At 53.9% G+C, this 21,874-nt stretch overlaps 1 protein-coding gene across 7 annotated transcripts; it reads left to right on the top strand.

The window, feature by feature from the left end:
* The first annotated feature begins 7,104 nt into the window (after positions 1–7,104).
* On the top strand, positions 7,105–19,122 carry IRF5 (interferon regulatory factor 5). Of its 7 annotated transcripts, none has more exons than XM_073009330.1 (9): positions 7,105–7,121; positions 11,444–11,649; positions 15,614–15,803; positions 16,269–16,333; positions 16,797–16,830; positions 17,004–17,264; positions 17,458–17,850; positions 17,940–18,058; positions 18,303–19,122. In XM_073009330.1, the coding sequence occupies exons 2-9, from the start codon at positions 11,455–11,457 to the stop codon at positions 18,546–18,548; spliced, it is 1,503 nt and encodes a 500-aa protein (XP_072865431.1). In that variant the 5' UTR covers positions 7,105–7,121; positions 11,444–11,454; the 3' UTR covers positions 18,549–19,122. The 7 variants fall into 7 exon arrangements, with proteins under 7 accessions (XP_072865431.1, XP_007981056.1, XP_007981060.1 ...); XM_007982865.3 differs by lacking the exon at positions 7,105–7,121 and adding an exon at positions 7,235–7,336; XM_007982869.3 differs by lacking the exon at positions 7,105–7,121 and adding an exon at positions 7,235–7,336 and having other exon boundaries at positions 17,957–18,058; positions 18,303–18,409.
* Positions 19,123–21,874: the final 2,752 nt, after the last annotated feature.

Below are 21,874 nucleotides of genomic sequence, written 5' to 3' on the forward strand. Positions count from 1 at the left end.
TGAATGCAGGTTCAAGTGATTCTCCTGCCTCAGCCTTCTAAGTTAGATGGACTACAGGCATGCGCCACTGTGCCTGAGTAGTTTTTTGTATTTTTAGTAAAGACAGGGTTTCACCACGTTGGCCAGGCTGGTCTCAAACTCCTGACCTCAGGTGATCTGCCCACTTTAGCCTCCCACAGTGCTGGGATTACATGCATGACCCACCGTGCCCAGCCAAAACTTCTTGACATTTGGAGTTTGAATCTTCTGAATCATGAAACATTTTTAAAATTTTTACATTTACATACAGTAAAATTCACTCTTTTTAGCGTACGGTTCTAGGAGTTTTGGCAAAGGCGGAGAGTTGTGTAAACACTGACACAGTCAAGAGACAGAACAGTTCCCATCACTTCATGCCGTCCCTTCGTGGTCGACCCTTCCCCACATCCCATCCCCTAATTCGTTCCCCGTTTCTTGATTTTTCTTGGGCCTGTTCCTATAGTAAGGCAGCCTGTGTAGGGGGTGGCAGGCAGGCTCTTTGGGGGTCCATGATCATTCTTTCAGTACATGGGCCTCCTTCTCTACATAGAGAACACTCCAGGGCCAGGGTGAGGAAGGAGGCCGCCAGCAGCCAGCTGCTTTCCACCCTTCCCCTAAGGTGTCAGGCCCAGTGGAGGGAGAGGGGAAAAGGAGGGCGTGGTCCAGGGGCAGTCTAGGGATCTCTGAGTTGAGGGAGAGTGGGGACCTGCATGCCTCCCGGCTCTGACTGCCCCAGGGAATCAGGCAGGACAGCTGGTCATGGTGAGGCAGTCGCCCAGAACCGCCGGAGCACCAGACATGTTCTATGGAGCAGCTACTGCTATGTTTAGTAGAATCACTTCCACTGTGTGTCCAGCGCTGGGCTGGGCCTGATCCTCACCACGGAACAGCAGTTCTTTGTTGCTGATGGTGTATCATTAGTTCCATTTCACAGTGAGGACACCCAGACTTGAGAGGTTGAACAACTTGCTGAGCTCATCCAGCTACAACCTGAACCCAAGTCTGTCTGGTTCCCAAAGGATAAAATGTCACTGATGGTTTAGTCTGGTTCAAGTGCCAGTGCCTCATGTGACTAGCTGCTGTGTGCCTTTGGGTAAACTGCCCCACCCTTCTGAGCTCGGCTGTCTGACCCCTGGCACAGTCCTCTTGGGCTCTCCTATGGTCTGCTACTGCAAAGCAGAGCCTCCTTAGAGCCAGTGAAGAGGCCCCATAAGCTCTTTCCTGCCTGAGCAGGTGCCCCTTTCTTCTTCCTAACTTCTCCTGCACCCCCGCTCCCTAGCAATGGCCCCTGGACAGGTTATCAGGGTATGCCAGTATCCCCATGGCTTTGGAGGTGCTGCTCCAGGAGAGAAAGGAGGAGGACGGACTGGAAGACACAGAGGAGACCTGATCCTCGAGACAGGCACGGGTTGGCGGAGACGCTCCTGAATCCACGGGTCCACTGGCGCGCTCAGGGGTCCAGTCTGCTCGGCACGGGGGTCTGGGTGGGCTTCGGGCTTCAGTTGGCTCCTGGCTTGGAGAGCTGCAAAGCATCAAGGCTCCAGGACACTGGCCTGGTAAGAACCTGCCCCCAGAACCCCCTCCAATGAGGCCTGACACCCTTTTCTTCCCTGAAAGGGCTCAAGACAGGAGAGGGGGTCCTGGCCCACGGCCCCCACAGGGTTCTTCAGCCCCTAGGCTCTCTGCTTTCTTGACTTTCTGCCCCCAGAATCAGAGGCTACAGGAACAGGAGAGACTCCTGGAAGGTGCCCCACCCAGAGCCCCCAAGGCCTGACCCACAGGGTCATAGTATTGGCCCGGGGTGAGCAGCTGGCAAGAGCCAAACACCAGGCCCTGCAACTCCATTCAGCTGCCAGCCCCCAAGTGCTCCCTCTCCTCCCTGCCTCACACCTGAAACGCTCAACTCGCAACCTACCCCCACACCCCACCCCTCAGGGGCCAGAGAGGGACCGCTGGGACATGCCTCCTCATGGTTGAGTGTCGAGAGGCCACACAAGAGGAATGTCATACCCCACACCCCTCCCATGACCTCACACATCAGTGACTGCAGGCCAGAGAGTATCGGGGTCAGCCCTGGAGAGGTCCCCCGCAGAGGGTGGCTCTGTCACCTCCCCACCACTCTGAGGAGAGCACCCCATGCCCTTGGGCTGGCCCTGCCATCCTGGAGAGAATTGCGTCTCTCCCCCTTTCCCATCTGAGCCCACCTGGGAGGGACCACCATCCTGCCCAGGAGCAGTCCTAGCCTTGGTTCTAAGCTGCAAGGGCTTGAGACGGATCTGGTTCAGAAATGTTTTGGAGTCTGAGGCCGGGGGCCCCCTGCACTGCACATCAAAGATAGGTGGACCGCGTGGGCCTGGTGGGGACACCTGCAGATGCTGAGCTCCAACCAGGCTCATTCTGGGACAAAAGAGCGTACCGGAGGTCTTCAGCTGGTGCCTGTGGGGCTGGGTTGGCATCTGTCCCCACAAAGCAAGGGCCCCAGAAGGCTGGGGTCTCTAGCTAGACTTTGTCCTTTTCCCTTTCCTCCTTGTCCAGGTGCCTCGTGCTCCACAGCGAGCCCTCGAGACATGCGGGAAGGACGGACATCCCACCCCGTCCGTGACAGAGCCCAGGAGCCAGGAGGGAAGTGGTTTGAGCACAGTGCTGAGCTAAGCAAGTTTTAGAAACACTGAATCAGACCACGTGCAGCCAGTAGGGGAGGAGAGAACCTCTGGGCTGGTGTCCTGGAGGCCCGCAGTAGGGGGCAGGGGGGCAGGGGCGCAGACTCAGGGAGCTGAGCTGGGAGAGGAATCCCAGAGGAAAGTGAGAGGGCTTCAGCACATTTATTTAAAGGGAATGGTGAGAAATCTAGGAAAGAGTGAAACCCCAAGATCTGAGGGTTGAAGTGAGAAAGACAGGTAGGTACAGGAGGCCAGCAGAGACTGGAGTTGTCGGGGAGTTCTGGTGGGTTTCAGGGCTTGCTTGAGCTGCGGATCCAAGGCCTGGAGGATGGTGTGAGGCCAGAACAGATTCCACGGACAAGGACAAGAGCCAGGTTGCAGGCATCAGAGAGGACAGGTGACCTGTCAGGGCCTGGAGCAAGGGCCCGGGCAGCTTCCTTCACAGGCCATGTGAAGACAGAGCCATGGATTGGGAAAGGTGGGGACTCCAAGTGTAGAAGTGTTCATGTGACAGGCTGGCTGAATGGGGGACTTCCAGGTCACACCCCAAAAAGCTCTGAGCCAGTGTTAGTTAGTAAGAAATGGGGGGGAAGGCCCAGCCGTGGCGTCCTGGGCATTAATCCTAAAAAAGATACCACTTCTATGTGCCAGAAACTTCAAAGCAAGTGAACACTTCAAATACAAGAACCAGAGGTGGTTTTTCTTCTTTTTTGTTTTGAGACGGAGTCGCGCTCCGTCACCCAGGCTGGAGTGCAATGGTGCGATCTCGGCTCACTACAACCTCCGCCTTCTGGGTTCAAGCAATTTTCCTGCCTCAGCCTCCTGAGTAGCTGGGATTACAAGCATGAACCACCACGCCTGGCTAATTTTTGTATTTTTTTTAGTAGAGACGGGGTTTCCCCATGTTGGCCAGGCTGGTCTTGAACTGCTGACCTCAAGTGATCCACCTGCCTCGGCCTCCCACAGTGCTGGGATTATAGGTGTGAGTCATCGCACCTGGCCAAGAGGGGTTAAAACCTAAATCAGACTGTCATGTCTCAGGTCTGAACCTTCCAGTGACTGTCCCTAGCAAAGTCATAGCCTGTGAGGTGCCCCTGAAGGCCTCACCCAGTTTCATTACTTGAGGATTTATTGTCTATCTTACTCTGCAGAATGGAAGCTCTAGGAGGGCAGGGGTTTTTAGACAAAGTAGAAATTGTCCACCACTTTATCCTGGCAGGTACAACATGCCTGAGAAGCATTGTTGAATGTAGACTCACAGCCTATCTGTGACACTGGGGTCACCATTCTCCTTTATGGATGGGAAATGGGGTTTCTGGGGGAGTGAATGGCTTGCTCAGGTCACGCAATTCTAGATTGCAGAGTGAGGATTTGACTCAGACCTGTTGGCCTCAGAGCCTGATGTCCAGCCAACAAGTTCTCAGAAACTTGGGGTTTCTGAGAAATAGGATGGCCATCCTACGGACTCCTGAGAGCCCAGGCTAAGGGGATGGGTTTCCTGGGGTGGAGGTTTTGAGAGGCAAAGGCAGTTATCATCCACCCAGGCTGCACTGAAGGGGGCTGTTCCAGAGCCAGGGTGTATTGTTCAGCTGCCCAATGGGCCTCTGGGTTTCTTTCAGTTCCCTTTGGTGACACGGCTTCCCTCCTCCCCCTGCCGTCCCCCACCCCTGCCACCCCACTCTACTCTCACTCACACAGCGTAGCTGCTACTTGAGTCAGGGGAGGGTGCCTCCTACCACACCCTCAGTCTGTGATACTCCAGCCAGGGGAAATGGGGGAAGGGGCCCTCTCACCGTGGGGAGTGGGGGGCCTGGACAGACCTCCCTGTCCCCACCGCCTCCTGCCCCATCAAGGGGGAACTGGGAGCGCTCACACAGGGGCTGGGTGTGGCTTCACTTCCCGTCTACTTGCTCTTCCACCCCCAGGATGGCACTGGGAGGCCAGGGGATCCCGGATCCTGGAAGCACTGGAGTGCTGCTCTCTGTCCTTCCTTCCTCCCAGGCCATGTCTCTGGCCCTAGGTGATTCTTGGCTCAGGTTCTTTCAGTTGAGGGAAGGCAGGACCCGAGCCAAGCTGAGCCCCTGAACAGCCTCTATCCCAGGAGCCCCATATCAATGCTGTCGGCTCAGTAACATGATCCCCCTTTTAGAGATGAGGAAATGAGATTTGAGGACCTGCCTAAGGCCACTTGGCTGGAACACAGCAGAGCCAGGTGCCAGCCCCTTCTCTGCATGCAGTCCGTGCTGCTTCTTGAGGTTCAGAGGCTCTAAGGAAAGGGCCTCACCTGAGCAAGATGGACAGTGGGAAGGGGGCAGACGGCAGAATTCTACGGTCTCACGGTCCCTCAGAGTGGGTGAGGGGCATTTGATAATAAAAGAAGGTTCTTCTTAGCTATTGCTCCAGATACATTTTCTGGACCAGCATAGAATATTTTTCTATGAAGCATAACTGACCTCTAGGGGAAAAGGTTCCCATTTTGTGGGGAGCCACTTTCAATGAAACAGCAATTTCATTTTATTATTATTATTTTGAGATAAAGTCTCACTTCTACATCCAGGCTGGAGTGCAGTGGTGTGCCTCCTGGGTTCAAGCAATTCTCCCACCTCAGCCTCCCAAGTAGGTGGGATTATAGGTAAGTGTCACCACGCCAGGCTAATTTTTGTACTTTTTGTAGAGACAAGGTTTTGCCATATCGCCCAGGTTGGTGGACTCAAGTGATCTGTCTGCCTTAGCCTCTTAAAGTGTTGGGATTACGAACGTGAGCCACCGTGCCTGGTCTAGCAATTTCATTTTTAAAGAAAGAAATAGAAAACGATCTACCCATTCACATTTCCCCCATCCATACTTTAAATTTTAAAAATATGAAATAATGAAATACTCAGCAGATACAAATAATAAAATACATATATATAATGATATTTCCACTTCATATTAGGGTTACAAAGGTCAGGAAAGAGGGAAAGATACAGAATAGAAAAAAAAAAACACAACACGTGAGTGTCTTTTTTTAACTTGTTAAAGGTAAAGTTCAACCCAGGAGAAGGGAGGGGAGGGAAGGTCAAAGTTCTGATTCGTCAACAAATACTACTTTATTTGTTAAAAAAACACAAGGCTCGGCTTGGCACGATGGCTCCTGCCTGTAATCCCAGCACTTTGGGAGGCCAAGGTGGGTGGATCACCTGAGGTCAGGAGTTCGAGACCAGCCTGGCCAACATGGTGAAACCCCATCTCTACTTCGGAGGCTGAGGCAGGAGAATCGCTTGAATCGGGGATGCAGAGGTGGCAGTGAGCTGAGATCGCACTACTGCACTCCAGCCCAGGTGACAGAGCAAGACTCCATATCAAAAAGAAAAGAAAAGAAAAGAAAAGGAACAATGAAAAGACAGGAGGGGGGTTCCTGAGTAAGCTGATTCGAATGGAAATCAGACATCTAAATTGAAACCCACCCAATTTTCCAAAAAGCCAGATGCTCATAGAACTGAAGCTTGAGACACTTACATCAGTACACCTGCTGCCTGTTGACCAATTCCTCTTCCTTATCCCTCTTGTTTTCCTTCCCTGCTATATAAGCCCCTAACTTTAGTCAAGGGGAGGGATGAATTGAAGGTTTGTCTTCCCTCTCACCAGATCACCGACGATGTCACCAGAATAAAGCCTTCTTCCCCGTCAATAAAGCTGTCTCAGTGATAGGCTTTCTGTGCGGTGAGAGGCCAGACCTAGACCAAACCCCTGGCTATCCATAGCAAAATCATAAGCAAAATTAACCAGGAAGCTTTTTGCACCCTGGAACCCCACGCGGGAGGGGAAGTCAAGGCAGACTTTCCAGAGAAGGTGATGCTGAAACAGAAATTTTGAAGAGAAGGAACAGGAGGTGTGAATGTGGAGGTCCTGGGGCGAGGTTCTTTATGGAATCGAAAACGGTTCAGAACCACAGATGGACGGTCAAGGTAGCAGTGAGAGGAGGTGGGACAGGCGACCACGCCACTGACCCTGGGATGATTGGAAGGCGACTTAGGAGGGGAGCTGGGGCGAGACAGGTACAGGGGTTGAGGATGAGAAAGGCACAGAGTGACTAGAGGATTCCTGCCTGCAAGCACGTCTGGAAGGGGTGTCTGGATCCTGGGGGCAGCGACTGTGCTCTAGGGGCGACAGCTGCCCTCGCCAGGGGTGCAGACAGGCGACAGGAGGGCTTGGGGCTGTGGGTTGGCCACACTACGCCCTCATTTGTGTGCAGCCCAGGAGGACCAGCGTGGGGAAGCACCCCCACCCTCTCCCAGGGCCCAACCGAGCACTGCAGCGGGAGGCACGGGGTTGTCAAATGACAGTTTTACGGTTCCAGATTGCCAAAAGAGCCAGTGGCCAGTCTAGCGCACCGCACCGACTGGCATCTCCCTGGAGGCCCTGGGCCTGGCCCGAGGCTCAGCCCGGATCTGCAGTTGCCAGGTCAGTGCGGGGCCCGGAGTGGATTCGCGGGGCGGGGCGGGGCACTGCCCGCGCCCGGAGCTCGGCAGCAGCTGCCCAGGGGCGGGGGCGGTGAGACGCGGAAGTGCCCGGCTGGTTGGCGGACCGGCGGGAGGTGCAGCCTGGGCAGAGCCCAGCTTGGTCCCGCCGCCCGGCCGGTGTTCCCGAGCGCAGCCACGCAGGCGCACCGCAGACAGGTGGGTCCAGTCCGCCGCGCTCTCCTCTCTGCGTCCCCGCTTGGCGCGCCCTGAGGGTGGCGGGAGCGGTGCCGGCTACTGCCCCCAAGTCTAGGCCTAGACTGGGGCCCGCGCCCTCCAGGCACCCGCGGGCGGCGGGATGGGGACTGGAGTAGGGCGGGGTCCGCGTCCAGCTGCGCCTGAGGACCGAGAACGGGTGGGTACCTAGAGCAGGGTGCGCCCCACCGGCCTGGGACTTCCAAGGCGTGGTTTGGGGTGCTGGCGCCCGGGGAGTCCCGTGACCCAGGCGGCTGAGTCGGCACCGCTACGGGGAGCGGGGGGCGCCGGCTCTGCTGTTCTCCCTCTCCCTCGCCATCGCCCAGAATGGGGGCTCCTGGGCATCCTGCTGGAGACTGGCTTGGGCCCCTGAGGAGCGAGGCCCGATCCTTACTGTCGATGCACTCGCCCTCGCTCTTACCGGGCCACCCTCACCCTTTTGGAAAAGAGGTTGAGGTTAAAGCGTTCATCCCTCGGGATCTTCAGGCCAATGGCAGGAGCTGCGCAAGAGTTTGGGGGAAGATGGTGTCAGGTAGAGGCTCCGTCTGTCCCTGGGCTTGCGGCCGGGAATGGTAGACTCCGGTCTCCCGAGCAGCGGAGAAGGATGGGGCGCAATAGCTCCTGGGCTGGTTTCCGTAGGTCCTGTCCCAGAACTCAAGAAGGCAACAATGAAGAGGCTAAACGTTGAAAAAAAGTGAGGCTAGCATGGCCGGGATGCGTGGGGAGATGGTTGTCTCCGGACCCCGGGAGGGGCGGGAGCGGGTACCCGGGAGCAGAGGCGGGAGTAGGGGACTTTCCCAGTCTCGCAGCCACTCTGGGCACAGCAGGGCGAGGACGGGGTGCTGCTTCTCCAGCAGCAGGAGGAGAGGTCCAGAGGCCGACCCTGGAGGTGGGGATGGCTCCGCGGGCTGGCCCAAGGGGTGTGCCCCAGCGGAGCCCGCGAGAGGAGTGGGGGCGGAGGGGAGGGGGGAGCAGGGGCGGAGGACTGGGCTGGGCCTGGGCTCCTCGAGGGCCCAGAATGAGGATAAGTGGCCAGGATCAGAGAGGGCTTGGCTGTATCGATGTAGGAAACTGTAGGCCCTCAGAAGGCCCTCTGGCATGACCTCCCCTTCCTGTCCCCACCCCCAGTAGTTATGGGGCCTGGGGTGCTGGGGCTGAGGGGCTCCAAGAGTCTAGGGAAGCACTGGGAAATCACCCCTTTTTATCTAAAGGCCCTACTTTGGGGTTTTCCCCCTGTACCCTGGTCTTCCCCTACCCTGACCCTGGGAGGAAGCTTCTTCCTGGGCACCTTTTGCCCCAGAGCCTCAGCCTGTCGGACCAGGTGGGCAGCAGGGCCCAGGGTGTGGGAAGCTCACCCGGAGGGGTGGGATTTGGGGTCAGGGCCTGTACAGGGAACCCCTTGTCCTCTCCCTGAGCTGGGTGTGGATTTGCAAGGAGACATGTGACCCAGACCAACCCTGGGAGCAGCAGGGCTCCTGCTGTCTGGCCACTCTTACTAGGACTGCTGTGGCACTTCCTTCCCTAGTGGCTCCCCGGTGCCCACGAATTGCAGCTCCTGGGTAGTGGGGGGACTGTCTCCTGGGACTCCAGCAGGGTTCTGGGGTGAGCTGTGGGCTCGCCCCACCTCAGCAGGTCCTCTAGGACTGCCCACTGGATGCTTTGCTGCCTCACACACTTGTAGGGGCTTCCTCAGGCCCTCAGCTGTTGGATTTCCCCACTTTCTGGGGCTCAGGTCCATTGACTTAGGTCTAGGGCTGCATGCATTTCACCCAGAGCCTCCGGAGCCCTGCGATGGCAGACCTGTTCTGACACCAAACTTCCAAAATCATGGGCCTTGATTAGGGTGGTCTAAATCAGACCTAGCCCTTTTCTGGGCAGGAGGGAGCTTCTGCGAGGATGGATGCTGCTTGGGTTAGAGCTTGTGTGGACCTGGCTACAGGCAAAAGCCTTGAGGCTGAGTCCCTTCTGTGGCATGGTGGACAGACCCTCGCTCATCACAGACGGGCTTGTCGCGGGAGCTCCTTCTCCACACCCCTCCCTAAGCTCTTTGTATGGATGCAGCCCTCTGACACTGAGGCCGGAGTTGTCATTTCAAAACCTTGCTCTGTATTAAACAGCCGTGTTGGGCAGGGCCAGACTGCTGGACTGACAGCAGGGGGCAGGCAGCTGGACCCTCTGATCTCCCCAGTGGCACCAGCACCTCCCGGCCTCAGCCCAGGGGGTCATCAGGGAAGCTCTCCCCGATTCTGCACAGACAGAGCTTCCTCTGTCCACCCTTACTCGGCCAGAATTGTGTGCTGCTGGTGACTGGCACCCCTCTATTCTAGGGTCAAGGCCTCTCAGGGATCTACAAATATAAATATGGGTGGGCGCACACCCATGCTACAAACCACACTAAATGCACAAAGACTGCCTGCAGGTGTGGGGTGTGGGGAACAGCTCTGGGTGGGAGGTTGGAAATTTGGTCTGGGGGACCCACTCGGCTCCCTCCCTCAGCCCACAGTGAGTCTGGTTTCTGAGTTGTCCCAGTCCAGCCACTTTCGTTTCCCCTGGGGCTGGGTGGAGGCTGGGGCAGAAAGCGGAACTAAGCCCCCATGTTCTGAGGTCGGGGCAGGGCTGGAGCGTTCTGAACACCTCCCAGTCCCAGCCCCTGGGCCAGGCAAGGCCGGCCAGCCTTACATCTCCTGGGTTGGAGGCAGCCGAGCTGGGCTCTGAGGGAGGCCTACAATGTGAGACACTAGCAGCTCAGAGGCAGCACGAGGCAGGTGCAAACCCAAAAGGTACTGGGCAGGGAATTTCAGGGGAAACTGAGGTTCCGTGCTGCAAGGCCCAAGCAGGCCCAGAAAGACAGAGGGAGTTCAGCTCGAACCTTTGCTCCTTACTTGCTGAGCGACACATTCACTTCTGATGGGCTGTGCTGTATAATGGCCCAGTCCTTTCTGTCTTCCACACAGGGGTCTCAAGTGAAGGGCCAAGGGCATGGGTAAGGGGAGGAGAGAGGGAGAGGAGGGGGCTCAGGACTGTGAAGAGTTTCCGGTTCTGGGCTGGAGAGGGAGTTTGGCGTGTGGAGGGGAGGAGGCAGGGTCCCTCTGGCCTGACTCCAGGGAGGCAGCGAAGCTGTGGCCTGAGAGGTGGGGCTTGTGCCCCTGGGTAGGTAGTGGTTAGAGCTGTGGTTTCTGTTTCCTGCAGACTTCCTAACAGGCTCCGGCAGGCATTAGGGCCTTCCTAAGTGCTACACCAATGCGTGTCCAGTGGGAGGAGAAGGGAGAGGACCAAGAATCTAGATGAATGGCCCTAGAGAAGTAACATCTAAGTTTGGTGGCCGCTGTCGTTGGAGGTGGTTGAGTTGGTTGATGGGATTCATCTAAAGACGTTGAGGTTGGGGAACTTCCTCCTGGAGGGAAACTGAGGAAGAAAGGTAGCTCTGAGAGTTGGGTGAAGAAACCCACCCTCCATTCACATGTTCTGCTTTCCTCTGAGGGCAGGTGTCCTTGAGAGCTTGAGATGAGATTCTTGCTGAGGGCATCTCCGGAGGGGATTCTCAGGGGATAGGGGGTGAGAAAACTTGGGCAGAGAAGAATTGAACCAGGGGTGTGGACTGAGCGGGAGGTTGCCTTCAGGCTGATCCCACGGAGCACTGGCTGCCCCAAGTAGCCTAGCTTGAGACAAGATAGCCAGGCTTTTGTCCCTTGTGTCAGGCAGTCTGGCTGTGGGCTGACCCCTCAAGAGCGAGGGGTGGGCCTAACCTGTGGGGTAAGTAGTGGAAGGCAGTTCTCTGGCCAATGGGCTGCTCGCTACTGTTAGCAGTTGGAGAATGGATGCCTCCGCCCGGTAAAGGGCGTCTGGGGCTGTGCCCGCAGCATTCACTAACTCGTAACTCTCTTTCCCTTCACCCAAACACAAAATTCCATGACACTAGACAAGAAAGTTGATGCTTGGAAAAGACGATTGGCCTCAAATACCTAGATGGACTGGAGAGACCATCCCTTGTGGCCCACAGCTTGACCTCTGAGCACCCTGTCCCCGTCCACCTGTGGACCTGCTGAGGCTCCCCCTGGCTTTCTCCTGCAGACCCCTCTACCATGAACCAGTCCATCCCAGGGGCTCCCACCCCGCCCCGCCGCGTGCGGCTGAAGCCCTGGCTGGTGGCCCAGGTGAACAGCTGCCAGTACCCAGGGCTTCAATGGGTCAACGGGGAAAAGAAATTATTCTACATCCCCTGGAGGCATGCCACGAGGCATGGTCCCAGCCAGGACGGAGATAACACCATCTTCAAGGTAAGCCCTGGCGAGGAGGTTGGCTGGACCTCCAGAGCACCCTGTCCCCAGAAGAGGATCGCATATAACACACACATAGGCAGCTCCTCAAGACTGGCCACCCACCCAGTTAGCACGCTGCCACTGATGCCAGGCCCGGACTAAGGGGATGCAGACGTAGCCACAGGGCACACCTTTTTCCTTTTTTTTCTTTCTTTTTTTTTTTTTTTTTGAGACAGTCTCGCTCTGTAGCCCAGGCTGGAGTGCAGTGGCACAATCTCAGCTCACTGCAACCTCTGCCTCCTGGGTTCAAGCGATTCTCCTGCCTCAGCCTCCTGAGTAGCTGGGACTACAGGCATGAGCTGCTGCGCCCGGCCTAGGGCACACCTTTTCTAACCTTCACCCTAGAGCAATGTGGGAACTGAGGGTCCCCAGAAGGCCTTCCCATAATTTGTCCTACTCACCCTTCGCTCTTGTCTCATTGCTATTACTCATGAGGACTAGTTCAGTGCACACATATGCTAAAGGAAGCCAACAATCACCCATCATCTTTCTTTTTTTTTTTTTTTTTTGAGATGGAGTCTCGTTTTGTTGTCCAGGCTGAAGTGCAGTGGCACGATCTCGGCTCACTGCAAGCTCTGCCTCCCGGGTTCCTGCCATTCTCCTGCCTCAGCCTCCCAAGTAGTTGGGACTACAGGTGCCCGCCACCACACCCGGCTAAATTTTTTGTATTTTTAGTAGAGACGGGGTTTCACCATGTTATCCAGGATGGTCTCGATCTCCTGACCTCGTAATCCGCCTGCCTCAGCCTCCCAAAGTGCTGGGATTACAGGCGTGAGCCACCGCGCCCGGCCCACCTATCATCTTTCTAAAAATTTTATTTTTAAATTAATATACCCCCATAAATATATGGGGTACACAGTGATGATTTGATAAGTACAGTGATCAGATCAGGTACTTAGCATATCCATAATCTCAAACATTTGTCATTTCTTTGTGTTGGGAACAAACTATTTTTAATATAAGATTCAGATATATCATCAATCTTTTAATTTTTTAATTTTCTAATTTTTTTTAGAGGCAGGGCCTAACTCTGTTGACCAGCTCCTTTTTTTTTTTTTTTTTTTTTTTTGAGACAGGGTCTCACTCTGTCACCCAGGCTGGAGTGCAGTGGCACAGTCTTGGCTCACTGCAGCCTCTACCTCCCAGGCTCAGGTGAGTCTCCCATCTCAGCCTCCTGAGTAGCTGGGATTACAGGTGCCTGCCACCACACCTGGCTAGTTTTTTGTACTTTTAGTAGAGACTTTGCCATGTTGCCCAGGCTGGTCTCCAACTCCTGGACTCAAGCAGTCCGCCCACCTCAGCCTCCCAGAGTGCTGGAATTACAGGTGTGAGCCACTGTGCCTGGCCCAATCTTTTTTTTTTAACTGACATATTACAACTGTACATATATACCCCCTCCCCTCCTTTTTTTTTTTTTTTTTTTTTTTTGAGATGAGGTGTTGCTCTGTTGCCTAGTGTTGCACCACTGGTGAGCAGTGGTGCAGTCATAGCTCACTGCAACCTCCAACTCAGCTCAGGTGATCCTCCAGTCTCAGCTCCCTGAGTAGCTGTGACTACAGTTGCAAGCCACCATGCCTAGCTAATTTTTTTTTTTTTTTTTTGGAGATGGAGTCTTGCTCTGTCACCCTGGCTGCAGTGGCGCAATCTCAGCTCACTGCAACTTCTGCCACCTGGGTTCAAGCAATTCTCCTGCCTCAGCCTCCCAAGTAGCTAGGATTATAGGCGCCCGCCACCTTAAAACCCCCATTGCCATGCAGGCTGTCTTAATGTTTCCCTTTTTTTCAACCTCAATTATGAATTTTTTTTTTCCGTCTTTGAAATAAAGACAGGATTTCACCATCTTGGCCAGGCTGTTCTTGAACTCCTGACCTTGTGATCCACCTGCCTCGGCAAAGTGCTGGGATTACAGGCGTGAGCCACCATGCCCAGCCTAATTTTTTGATTTTGATTTTTGTAAAGATGAGTTCTCACTTTGTTGCCCAGGCTGGTCTCAAGCTCGGGGGCTCAAGTGATCCTCCCACCTCAGCCTCCTGAGTAGCTGGTATTACAGGCGCAAGCCACTGTGCTCTCTCCAGTAATCTTAATGCTAGGACGTACCTAGCATAACAGTTTTTGCTTACATTTTTAGTTTTTTTGCACGTGTGTGTATATAGAATGCAAAATTGGAATCAAGTGATATATCTTGATTTGTAACCTGGATTTTTTTCACCCTATATCAGGATCAGCTTTCCTTTCCAACATACGTCCACATCACTTTTCGTGACTGTAGAATTTCCACTGGAATGGCTTAGCACAATTTGCTCACCGGGTCTGGGTTTTTGGATACTTGAGGTTGCTTTTAAAACCTGAACTTGAAACCCCCATTGTCATGCAGGCTGTCTTAATGTTTCCCCTTTTTTCAACCTCAATTATTTTGAGGGTTGATTTCCTAGACTTAAAAATTGCTGGGTCAAAGGCAATGCTTATTTTTTTAAAACTCTGGATACATATTTTCTTAGTTTTTGGACTTGATCCTTACCTTTCCAAAATTCTTTTGCTAATCCATTTTTAATTTTTGTATAGGTAATACAGTCACAAAATTCAACATTAAAAGGCATAGAATGGTTTAGAGCAAAAAGTCTCCCTCCTTCCCTGGCTCACCACCACCTACTCCCCTCCCTAACCTTTCCCTAGAGGCAGCTGTGTTATCATTTTCTTGTTTAGCCTTCCTGAGAGATTTTTATGCACATATAAGCAAATATGCACTATCCTTTCCTCTATTTTCATAAGAAATGCTAGATCTCTGCATTTTTTCTATACTTCATACTTCTTGATGATTGCTACATGTCAGTATGTAAACAGTTTCCTGCTTTTTCTTTTTTTGTGCTGCCCAGTATTTCATTCAATGGGTTGGCCATAATTTCACCAGCCCCTCATTGATGGATGTTGCATTGGGTATTTTCAGTCATCTTTTACACACAGTGCTGCTGCAAATAACCTTGTTTGTGCAATATTTTGTGTGAATGCGTCTATGATATTTAGGATGAATTCCTAGAAATCAAAGAGCTGGGTTAAAGGGTAGAAATAAGCATTGGTAGTCCTCACCTCGCCTAATTGCCATTCAAAATAATACCAGCAGCTCCAGTGTCTCAAGCCCGTCCTATGTGCGGGCATAGTTCTGAGTGCTTTACGGACATCAACCCCCCTCATTTTTTTTTTTTTTTTTTTGAGATAGGGTATCACTCTGTTGCCCAGGCTGCAGTGCAGAGCATGATTGATCATGGCTCACTGCAGCCTCAAACTTCCTGGCTCAAGCAATCCTCCCACCTCAGCCTCCTGAGTAGCTGGGACCACAGGCACCCACCACTATGCCCAGCTAATTTTTTGTAGAGACAGGAGTCTTGTTATGTTGCCTAGGCTGGTCTCCAACTCCTGGGCTCAAGCGATCCTCCCACCTTGGCCTCCCAAAATGTTGGGATGACAGGTGTGAGCCACTGTGCCCAGTCGACATCAACCCCTTGAGTCTTTACTGCCACTCCATGAGGTGAGCACTGTGAGGAGATCAAGACAAAGGGAGGCAGTGACGTGGCCTGGCACACAGCTGGCAGGGGGCACATTCCAGATTCAAACCCAGCCTGGCTCTAGAGTGCTCATCCTTATCCCCCACGCTGTCCTCCTTAGAGATCACACTGATTCACTCTCCCAGGAGCAGGGACTACAGATGCATCTCATAGCCCTAGATTTCATGGAGCTTGCTGGCAGCCTTAGGGCTGGGGCAGGACTGTGGCAGACTTCCACGTTGCAAACCAGGTCTGGGGCTCAGCGAGGCTCAGCTTGTGGCCGACGTTCTCCCCACACAGTGGGGTCTCCTACGGAACAGTAGGCAGACTGGGGTTGTGGTGGAGACAAGGTTCTCTGTGGTGGCTGTCTCTTCCTGCCCCAGGCCTGGGCCAAGGAGACTGGGAAATACACTGAAGGTGTGGATGAAGCTGATCCGGCCAAGTGGAAGGCCAACCTGCGCTGTGCCCTTAACAAGAGCCGGGACTTCCGCCTCTTCTACGATGGGCCCCGGGACATGCCACCTCAGCCCTACAAGATCTACGAGGTCTGCTCCAATGGCCCTGCTCCCACAGGTATCAGGCCTAGCCCTCTGTGGGCCACCTGGGAGGCTGTGCAAAGTCCCGGCCCCCAGTCATGAGCTCTTGGGTGCAGGCAGGCCCAGGGCCCCTCTAGTGGGCAGTGGTCCAGGACACGATGCGGGGGCTCCTGCTAGGTCATGACACCCAGGGCTCCCAGGAGTGGCTGGGATGGGTCACTAGCAGATTAGGAATGGCTTGGCATGCAGTCAGGGACCTGGGTGCTTCTTCCTTACCATTGCTCTCGTTTTGGCTTCTGGCTCCAGCCGAGGTCTCATGGCCCATGGAGTTGGGGAGGTCCTTCCCAATCCTGGTGGCTGTACTCTCCACCGCACCCCGTGTTGGGACAGCTTTGGGGAGGGCAGAAGCTCCACAGGAGCTACAGGCAGCCTCTCAGGGGATCTTGCTTCTCCTCTGACGTTGACTCCCTTACTGCCCTGCTTTTCTCTCCCTGCTGTGCAGACTCCCAGCCCCCTGAGGATTACTCTTTAGGTGCAGGAGAGGAGGAGGAGGAGGAAGAGGAAGAGGTGAGTGTGGGAGGAGGAGGCAGGTGGAGCCCTGGACGGGCTCTCTGCTGTCCCCATTGGCCTTAGGTTTCCGCAGTCCCACTCCCCTGGAGCCCCATGGCCCTCTCAGTGGCTCCTCTCCTTGTTTCTTCTCCTGGAATTCTGAATGATAGGAGCACAGTCCCCACCTGCTCTTTCCCGGGGCGTTGTCGTTACCCGGCATGTGTGACCCACACAGCAGTCGGGGCTTGGTAGGTCTGACTCCCCGTAGAAGGCAAATGAGGAAAGTGAGGCACAGGGCTTTTCTGACCTGCCTGGGATGGACAAGCTGGGACCGGAGGCAGGGTCTTGCCTGAGCTAAGCTGAGGCTAGGGCAGTTGCCTCGTGGTTCTTGCATGTTACTTCCCCAGCCCCAGGTCAGTGGAATGACTTGTCCTCCCTTCTCTCCCATCTCTTCCCTCCCTTGCCGGTGGTGTCCCTTCAGCTGCAGAGGATGTTGCCAAGCCTGAGCCTCACAGGTGGGGCCGGGAGGTGGTGGTTGGGGGTCTAGTATACAGAGAAGCTACAGGTACCATAGGTACCTGGGAGGGGGCTAATGGGAGGCTGGGGTGGCCCAGGGCTGGGAGTAGGTGGGCCCGGGAGGCAGTTCTTGGAGGTGGCACTGACAGCCGTCCACATGCACTTTCTGTAGATGCAGTGCAGTCTGGCCCCCACATGGCACCCTATTCTTTACTCAAAGACGATGTCAAGTGGCCGCCCACACTGCAGCCGCCCGTGGTGCTGGGTCCCCCTGCTCCAGACCCCAGACCCCTGGCTCCTCCCCCTGGCAACCCTGCTGGCTTCAGGGAGCTTTTCCCTGAGGTCCTGGAGCCTGGGCCCCTGGCTGCCAGCCTGCCCCCTGCAAGCGAACAGCTCCTGCCTGACCTGCTGATCAGCCCCCACATGCTGCCTCGTAAGGACCCGCGGCTGGGCACGGGGAAGCAGTGCTGGGGGATTAGGGTAGGATTGGCAAGGAGGGTGGAGGGTGCTGCAGCTCCTTGGGAGGGGAAAGTGGGAGAGCTGATGGGGCTGGGCCTGGACACTGGGCTGCAGAACGGGGAGGCACGGGGCTCAAGGACGGGATGGGCCTGCCTTCTGCCCCACAGTGACTGACCTGGAGATCAAGTTTCAGTACCGGGGGCGGCCACCCCGGGCCCTCACTATCAGCAACCCCCACGGCTGCCGGCTCTTCTACAGCCAGCTGGAGGCCACCCAGGAGCAAGTGGAACTCTTTGGCCCCATAAGCCTGGAGCAAGTGCGCTTCCCCAGCCCTGAGGACATCCCCAGCGACAAGCAGCGCTTCTACACGAACCAGCTGCTGGATGTCCTGGACCGCGGGCTCATCCTCCAGTTACAGGGCCAGGACCTGTATGCCATCCGCCTGTGTCAGTGCAAGGTGTTCTGGAGTGGGCCTTGTGCTTCAGCCCATGACTCATGCCCCAACCCCATCCAGCGGGAGGTCAAGACCAAGCTCTTCAGCCTGGAGCATTTTCTCAATGGTGAGGGCCCGAAGCCGTGGTCCTCCTGGCCACCACTTGCCCAGGGGTGTGGTTCCAGCCTCTGACTAGGGACCTTGATTTTGATGCAGAGCTCATCCTGTTCCAGAAGGGCCAGACCAACACCCCACCACCCTTCGAGATCTTCTTCTGCTTCGGGGAAGAATGGCCTGACCGCAAACCCCGAGAGAAGAAGCTCATTACTGTACAGGTACGTCTCCTCTGCCCCAAAGTTGGCCTTGGCTTGAAAACTGGGGAATCCTGGGGCCAGGCCCTTGCCCCAGGCTGGAGGCTCAGGGCTCCCTGAGCAGTGTGAACTTGGCTGCCAGAGACCATCAAGGCTCAGGGCCAGAGAATGCAGTCTATTACTCACCCCTGATGGCTGCCCTCGTGCACAGCTGGATCTGGCAGCCCTGTCATGGGTCTCCCTGTCTCATCTCCTCTTTGCCTCCCAGGTAGTGCCTGTAGCAGCTCGATTGCTGCTGGAGATGTTCTCAGGGGAGCTATCTTGGTCAGCTGATAGTATCCGGCTACAGATCTCAAACCCAGACCTCAAAGACCACATGGTGGAGCAGTTCAAGGAGCTCCATCACATCTGGCAGTCCCAGCAGCGGTTGCAGCCTGTGGCCCAGGCCCCTCCTGGGGCAGGCCTTGGCGCTGGCCAGGGGCCCTGGCCCATGCACCCAGCTGGCATGCAGTAACAAGGCTGCAGATGGTGACTGGCCCTGGCTTCCTGGGTGGCTGTGTGGACTGATGTGGAGGTGTGACAGCCCCAGTGAGCACCTGGCTGGCTGCAGGGTCCTACCTCTGGGTTTCCTGGAAGTGGATGTGGGCCAAGAAGAAGAGGGAGAAAGGCCCGAGCCCCTGCCTTCCCAGGCCTATCTGTCCTTGTCTCAATTATTTCTGGTCTGGTCAGCCTGGCTCTCGAGAAACTCGGCCATGAGCAGGGAAGGAACTCCCCCAACCTTGGTGCCTAGTTGTATAGGAAGAATTGCCTAAGGGTGGCCCACTCTTGTGATTGCCCCATTTCCTCTGGCAGAAAAAGCCAGAGTGTTGTGGGCCAAGTCCCCCGCACAGGGCCTCTGCAGGGCATGGCCCTGATTTCCCTGGTTTGAGCCTCACTTCCTCATCTCCCTCTCCTCTGAGATAATATGAGTGAGCACTTAGGTATCACATCAGATGCTTAAGGCTGGCAGCTACCCCCCTTCTTGAGAGCCCAAGAACCTGGAGTAGAAAGAATTTTTATGTATTTTTGGATTAATAAATGTTAAAAACAGACTCAGCTGTTTCTTTCCTTTTTCTACTACCAGTTGCTCCCATGCTGCTCCACCAGGCCCTGTTTCGGATGCCCGCTGGCCCACTCCCCAAGCACCTGCCCCCAGCTTGCAACCATTGGCACTGGGAGGGCCTGGATTCTGGGCTGATGAGTCAGTTGGGCCTTCATAAACACTCACCTGGCTGGCTTTCCTTTCCAGGAGGAAGCTGGCTGAGCAAGGGTGTGGATTTTTAAATGTGTGCACAGTCTGGAAAACTGTCAGAATCAGTTTTCCCATAAGAAATGGTGAAAAAGGGCAGACTAGCATTGCAGCTGCATTTGGGACCATTCAAATCTGTCACTCTCTCGTGTACATTCCTGTGCTATTAAATATATCAGGGCAATGCATGCAAATCATCCTGATATATTTAATATATTTATTATATTGTCCCCCGAGGTGGGGGCAGTGAGTGCTCACTCTTAGTCCCCTCAGAGCTGGTTGCTAAAGAACCTGGCACCTACCCCCTCTCATTTCCTCTGTGTCATCTCTGCACACTCCAGCCCCCTTTCTGCCTTCAGTCATTGAGTGGAAGCTGCCCCAGGCCCTTACCAGGTGCAGATGCCCCATCTTGATGCCCAGCCATCAGAACTGTGAGCCAAATAAACCTTTTTCTGTGTAAATAATCCAGAAAGGTCTTCGTTTACAGCAACACAAAATGGATTAAACCCCCACAAATGTTCAAGGATACCTGGCCCCACAGCCTCATCCACAGAATATATTATCACTGGATTTTTGTCAACCTGACAGGTGAGATATTATCTCAGTGCCACTTCTTGTTATTAGCAAGGTCGAGTAGCTTTTCACATGGTTAAGTGACCCGTACAGATTTTTTTAAATAAACAGTTTTAGAATGGTTTTAGATTTATGGAAAAGTTCCTAATAGAGTGCCCAAGGACCCACAGTTTCTCCAATTGTTAACATCTTACATTACTATGGCACGCTTGTGACAATAATGAAACCATGTGGACAATTACTATGAACTCAACTTCTTTATTTGGATTTCACGAGGTTTTCGGATATCCTTTTTCGGTTCCAGGATCCTATCCAAGGTATCACATTACATTCACTTGTCACATTCACTTGTCATTACTTGATGTGACATAGACCAGACTCCTCTGGTCTATGACAGTTTCTTTGACTTTTCTTGTTTTTGGTCTTGATGGTTTTGAGGAATACCAGCCATTTTTTAAAGCGTGTCCCCCAGTTTGGGCTTATCTGATGTATTTCTCATTTGTTTTTAGAGATAGGGTCTTTGCTCTGTTGCCCAGGCTGGAGTGCCATGGCGCAATCTTGAACTCCTGAGCTCAGACGATCCTCCCACATAGCTGGGGCTACAGGTGCACACCACTACACCCGGCCTTTTTTTTTTTTTTTTTTTTTTTTAAGAGACCTCGTCTCAATATATTGCCCAGGCTGGTCTCAAACTCCTGGCCTCAAGTGATCTTCCCACCGTGGCCTCCCAAACAGCTGAAATTACAGGTATGAACCACTGTGTCCCACCTGTTTCTCATGGTTTTTGTATGGAAGACCACAGAGGTGAAGCATCATTCCCACTATATCATGTCAAGGGTGCATACTATTAACCTTATTTATTACTGTTTCTGACTGAGGTAGTGATAGGTTTCTCTATCATAAAGTTACTCTTCATCCTCCTCGATGTTCTATATGTACACAGGTACAGTGATTTTAGAATTGTTCACCTGCATCCTCTTAAACTTCACCAACTAGAGTACAGTGATTACGTAGCGCTCCTTTTGTCTGTACTCTTAGTTTTCAATCATTTACAAAGGTGTGCACCTCTTTTCCGCACAGGCCTGTGCAGTTCTATTCCCTCTTGAAATTTTCAATGTTTTGAGATTAGGAGATGGGAGATGTCACATACCTGGTTTCCAGCTTCTTCCAAAACACTGGCAAATACGAAAACGCTGTCACACATTCCTCAAAGGCAATAATCAGCTGGAACTCTGGGTGGGGAATATTCTCCCAGTTCAATATGGTCCTCTCCTGGCCTGCTTCCTTTCACTGCTCTCCGTGTCCCTAAGGGCATTTGAGTTTGCAACCCTTGATGAATGGTGGAGCAGGGAGACTGAGTGTAGACGAACTGGGGAGGTTTGGAAGGGCCAGGTGCCCCTCGCGACCAGAGTGGGCTGACTTCCCCAGTACTGCTAGCAGTTGAGTAACTGCCAACAATCTTCCCTGAATTTCTATTTATTGGTTTCTTAAAAATAAAATGAAAACAACAATAAAAAACCTGTCTGTCACTTATAAGATCTCTGTGTTGTAGTAGCCAGTTGTGGATGAACATTACCCAGAAGTGATGAATGTAACAAACTCCAGAGGTAAGGGCAGGCCACTGTGGTACAATTCACTGCTCTGAAGCCAGGCTAGGGCTCCCCTTGGTAGTAACTTTTGACTGCTCTGGTGGCCTGTGCTGGAGCTTACGTTGGAACCCACATGACCTTGATGCCCACAGCCCTGGGGATGAACGCAGCCCTTTAGCCCCAGCAGTTTCTCTCCCTTCTTTCGAGCTCCTTGTCCCCACCAAGTTCATCCTTATAACCAACTAAATATACCCTTTTAAGACTCTCAGCTTTTCTTTGACATAAAGAACCTACCCTGGCTGGGTGCGGTGGCTCACCCCTTAGTCCCAGCACTTTGGGAGGCCAAGGTAGGCGGATCACAAGGTCAGGAGTTCGAGACCAGCCTGGCCA

Source organism: Chlorocebus sabaeus, chromosome 21, assembly GCF_047675955.1.
Source record: "Chlorocebus sabaeus isolate Y175 chromosome 21, mChlSab1.0.hap1, whole genome shotgun sequence".
Taxonomy (NCBI): Eukaryota; Metazoa; Chordata; class Mammalia; order Primates; family Cercopithecidae; genus Chlorocebus; species Chlorocebus sabaeus.